Here is a 4,242-nt window from a genome sequence, read left to right as displayed (position 1 = left end):
TATTTCTCACAACATTCCTCAAAAGTACCTCTCATGCACACAATGTAGTCAATGTAGTGCAAGGCTTCCCTTTGAAAAGAATGAGCCATCACTCTTTTGGCAACCATTAGTGCATCTTTGCCTGTGAACACAAACAAAACCTCTTGACATATGAACTTTGTACATGTGTGACATTTAGAGTAACATTATCTTAGTGGCGATCTATCTCCAACCTTATGCCACAGTCCTTATCAATGTCTCCATATGTGGGATTTATGAATGGAATAGGACGAAGAAGATTTTGCAAACAGGGCATTGGGCACTTGTGGTGTGTCTTGGCCACCCATCTCTTCTTAAAGGCCAAATCATCTACTCTTGGTAGAGTGCCTATGATTTATTTATTTTCTTTGTGGATTTAAATGTTTAGAATAGCATGGACAGTTACACGAATCATGGTGTATCCATTATGCAAGATTAAAAACTAGCTGTGCTGATGTCAAACATCTATCATGCTGATTCTGGACTTGAGGAGTGGGTGTGCAGATGCTGCAGCAAACTTCAATAGCACTTGTGTGGGGCAACTACCAAAAGAACACAAAAAACTTGTAGATAGCAAGAGGAGCTAGCTGCCAGCTACTCCATAAGTCCAGAATCAGTATTATAGATGTTTGACACCAGCACAGCTAGTGTTTAATCTTGCATAATGGATACACCATGATTCATGTAACTGTCCATGTTATGCTAAACATTTATTTTGCAATGTCTAAAATCATGAATCATGATCAACATTTTATGTGTTTAGTATGTTACACTGATCATAAAGTTTCATTGATTCTTAAGGTCTCGAATTAAACTCCTAAATGAAGCTCATATGCATAATCTAAAACCCATTTCATATGTCTTGTTTCAAAAACCCTACTGACCATGCATGCACCGGTTAATCATTTTGTGGACCTTAGTACTCATCCCCCATATCATTGTCCACAACTAAATTGCCTCTATGTTGCTTTAAATACATCACCAATGGAAGCATGTTTGACAATAGGCCAAGGTAGCTTGTTCGTGCATGCCATGTGTCCTTTGTCGTTGTTCACACTTCAACATCACAACCGCACCGCTAAATGTTGTCGTCAATCTTGTAGAAGACGCCCATACCTATGTACATACAATGACACCCCCTCCTTCAACTCAAGAGAGCTCACTAGCAAGCATAAACTATCGCAAGGGACTTCAGCCAGGTGTTTCCTTTCTTTTTTGACCAATTTTGTAACTGTCCATTACAAATTGCATAATTTGAAGTTTGACTTGACTAGAAGTAATCCATATCAATGATCTTTGGTGACAGTCAGATGGAAGGAACTGGGGAGATGCAGACATGAGAACCACCTCCTTTCCCAAAGCCATTCATGATTCCACATTCAGTATGTCATGCACAGTGACAATTGAGCATACCAGATAGTTGCTCCAATAAAAATACTGTTTTTCCTCAGGATTGTCTCAAACCAAGTCTGCATTTGGCACATGCCCACACACTTTACTAAATGAGCTTAAAAAATCCAACACCAAAGATAAGTCCTTTCCTTGATTAACATTTACAGTAAATTCATGCCATTTCTTATTCACCTCAATTGATGCACTTGCAGCCCTTTTCTTCACCTTTGCATATTTCCTCATTTCCTCTATCTTGCCTGCATCTAACCACCTGCCCTCACATGCATAAATGTCTGCCATCAGCAAATATGAAGTAGCATCCTCACCATTCACCAAAACAAGCTGCTGAAAACACTTAAGGCCCAGTTCAAACTTGCAGTATGTTCGGCATGCACTTAGCAAAGTCCTGAGGATCTCTTTGCATGAAAAACACTGCATTGCTTCTGCAAATCTCTCTGCCTCATAAACACGTCCTGATCGGGCAAGAAGATCAACCATAGTACTACAATGGTCCAGTGTGGGTTCCAATTCATATTGTTCTATCATTGCTGTGAAGTACTGTTGACCCTTGAAGACCAGGCTGGCATAACTGCATGCCGCAAGAAGGCATGTAAATGTGATAGCATCGGGCTTTACACCCTGATCTAGCATGTCCTCGAAACACTGAACAGCCATGGGGGCTTTGTGGTTTTCACCATAGCCTTTGATTAGTGTATTCCACAATGTAACGTCTCGAACAGGCAGTTTGTCAAACACTTCTTGTGCTTCAGCAAGCAAACCACACTTAGCATACATATCCAGCAAACTGCTGCCAGCAAACACATGCCTTTCAAATCCTCTTTTGACCACTTCAGTGTGCATTTCATGGCCAGTTTCCATGGCTCCTATAATACTGCAAGCCTTTAAACCACTAATGAGGGTATCGACCATAAGAGACACACCGTTCAGCTGCATTTGTTCGAGAAAGTTTACTGCTTCATCACCAAGCCCACTTTCAGCATACACAGAGATGAGAGCAGACCATGAGACAGCATCTGGATCTGAACAACTGTCAAACACTGACCTTGATTCAGCAACCAAATTACATTTGGCATACATATCTACAAGCGATGTGTTGATGGAACGTTCTCCTTCTAGACCTCGTTTGACAACTTCAGCATGTATTTCTTGGCCATTAATGGTGGCACCTAAACTACTGCAGGCTTTCAAGCCGCAAGTGAATGTCACATTGTCTGGAGATATGCTATCTTTATGAATCTGTTCAATGCAACTCAGAACCTCCCTGGCAAGCCCAGAATTAGCATAGCCTGTGATAAGTGCATTCCATGATCCAATGTTATGAATGGGAAGCTCGTTGAAGACTTTTTGTGCTTCTTCAAGCATTCCACATTTGGCATACATGGACACCAATGCACTGCAAACAAAAATATCTTTTTCCATAGATTTCATAATCATGCCAGAATACAGTAGCTGGCCTCTTTCAGGTGCCCCAGTACTACCACAAGCTTTCAAGCTGCAAAGATATGTCACACCAACACCAGGGATGCCCTCTAACTGCATCTGTTCGAAGCAGCTGAATACCTCTTCTTCAAGCCCAAAATCCGCATATCCTGCGATTAATGTATTGTAGGAGACTGCATCACGAACCGGAAGCATGTCAAACATTCGGTGTGCATCCACAAGCAATCCACACTTGCAATACATATCAACAAGGATGTTGCCAACAAAAGGATCATGTGCCAGGGACCCCTGTTTGATGATCTCTGCATGTAATCTCTGCCCTGCTTCTGCATCTTGGAGTCTGGCACAAGCTTTCAAGAGGGCCACACATATGTGGCTGTTGGCAGGGACAGAGTCCTGCTGCATCTTGAGGTAGAGGCCGAAGGCATGCTGTGGATGGCCACTGTTGATGTAACCTAGAAGCAGAGAGCTCCATGCATGCTCGCTCCGGTACGGCAGCTGGTCGAACACGAGGCGAGCGTCTGCGAGATAGCCACATTCTACAAGTAGAGGGACGAGGTAGTTGCCCAGGACCCGATGCTTGTCGAGATGATGCTGCCGCATGTAGGCAAGCAACGCCCCGGCCTGGTGTAGGTTTCTCTCCTGTCTGCATCTCTGTAGCAGACCCACCAGGCTCTCGACAGAGGCCTGTTCTGCCGCCATGGAAGGCCCGCATTGTTCTCAGAAGGGGAGGCTCCGAAAGATAGAAAACAGTATGCTTCTATGCACGCGCGCTGCCTCACAGAGGAAGAGGGGGCACCTGCTAGATCTCAAGACATTGTAGCCTAGTTGTTGGAAACCGAAACTTGGAATAGTTCGCTTGGTTAGCCCGAGGTCAGTGTGAGAGCACGGCGGACACACATGGGTCCATTTGACTACATAACTCCATATAGTAGAACCTACACATGTATAGGTATTTTGGAGAGAAACTCCATGTTTTTCTAGACTAACATTACATGACAAAAAGAGTGTACTTCGATCACTAGGCAGCTATCAATTGATGTGGACGTAACGTCCATCATCCACTTCACACACATTTTCTCTCATCCCCTTGTTTAGTGACCCATTAGGCCCATTATTGTATTGATCAGCATCATGCGGATGCGACATGACCTAGTGATGGCATTCAACCATGTGGGAATTTGCTCTAATTAGGTAGCACATGCTATAATCACTACATTTCTTTGGAGAAAAAATTCAAATTTTTGTTTTAAAATGGTCCAAACTGTCAATATTTTAGAAGGTTTGTTGAGAAAGAGAGTACTATGGCCTTACTTGTTGAAGCTCTATTGTTGGACCAATTATGGTAAATGTAGGTCATGCCACATTCTA

The 4,242-nt window shown here is 43.0% G+C and overlaps 1 protein-coding gene across 1 annotated transcript; it reads right to left on the bottom strand.

Moving 5' to 3' along the window:
* Window positions 1–1,476: 1,476 nt before the first annotated feature.
* On the bottom strand, window positions 1,477–3,573 carry LOC148012330 (pentatricopeptide repeat-containing protein At3g53360, mitochondrial-like). The gene has a single exon (XM_087669143.1). It carries the CDS (start codon window positions 3,571–3,573, stop codon window positions 1,477–1,479), a length of 2,097 nt encoding a protein of 698 aa, XP_087525269.1.
* Window positions 3,574–4,242: the final 669 nt, after the last annotated feature.

Source organism: Lygodium microphyllum, chromosome 27 (assembly GCF_053477565.2).
Source record: "Lygodium microphyllum isolate KBCC chromosome 27, Lygodium_microphyllum_v1.1.10, whole genome shotgun sequence".
NCBI classification, from domain to species: domain Eukaryota; kingdom Viridiplantae; phylum Streptophyta; class Polypodiopsida; order Schizaeales; family Lygodiaceae; genus Lygodium; species Lygodium microphyllum.
This window is presented reverse-complemented; position numbering and strand designations above follow the sequence as displayed.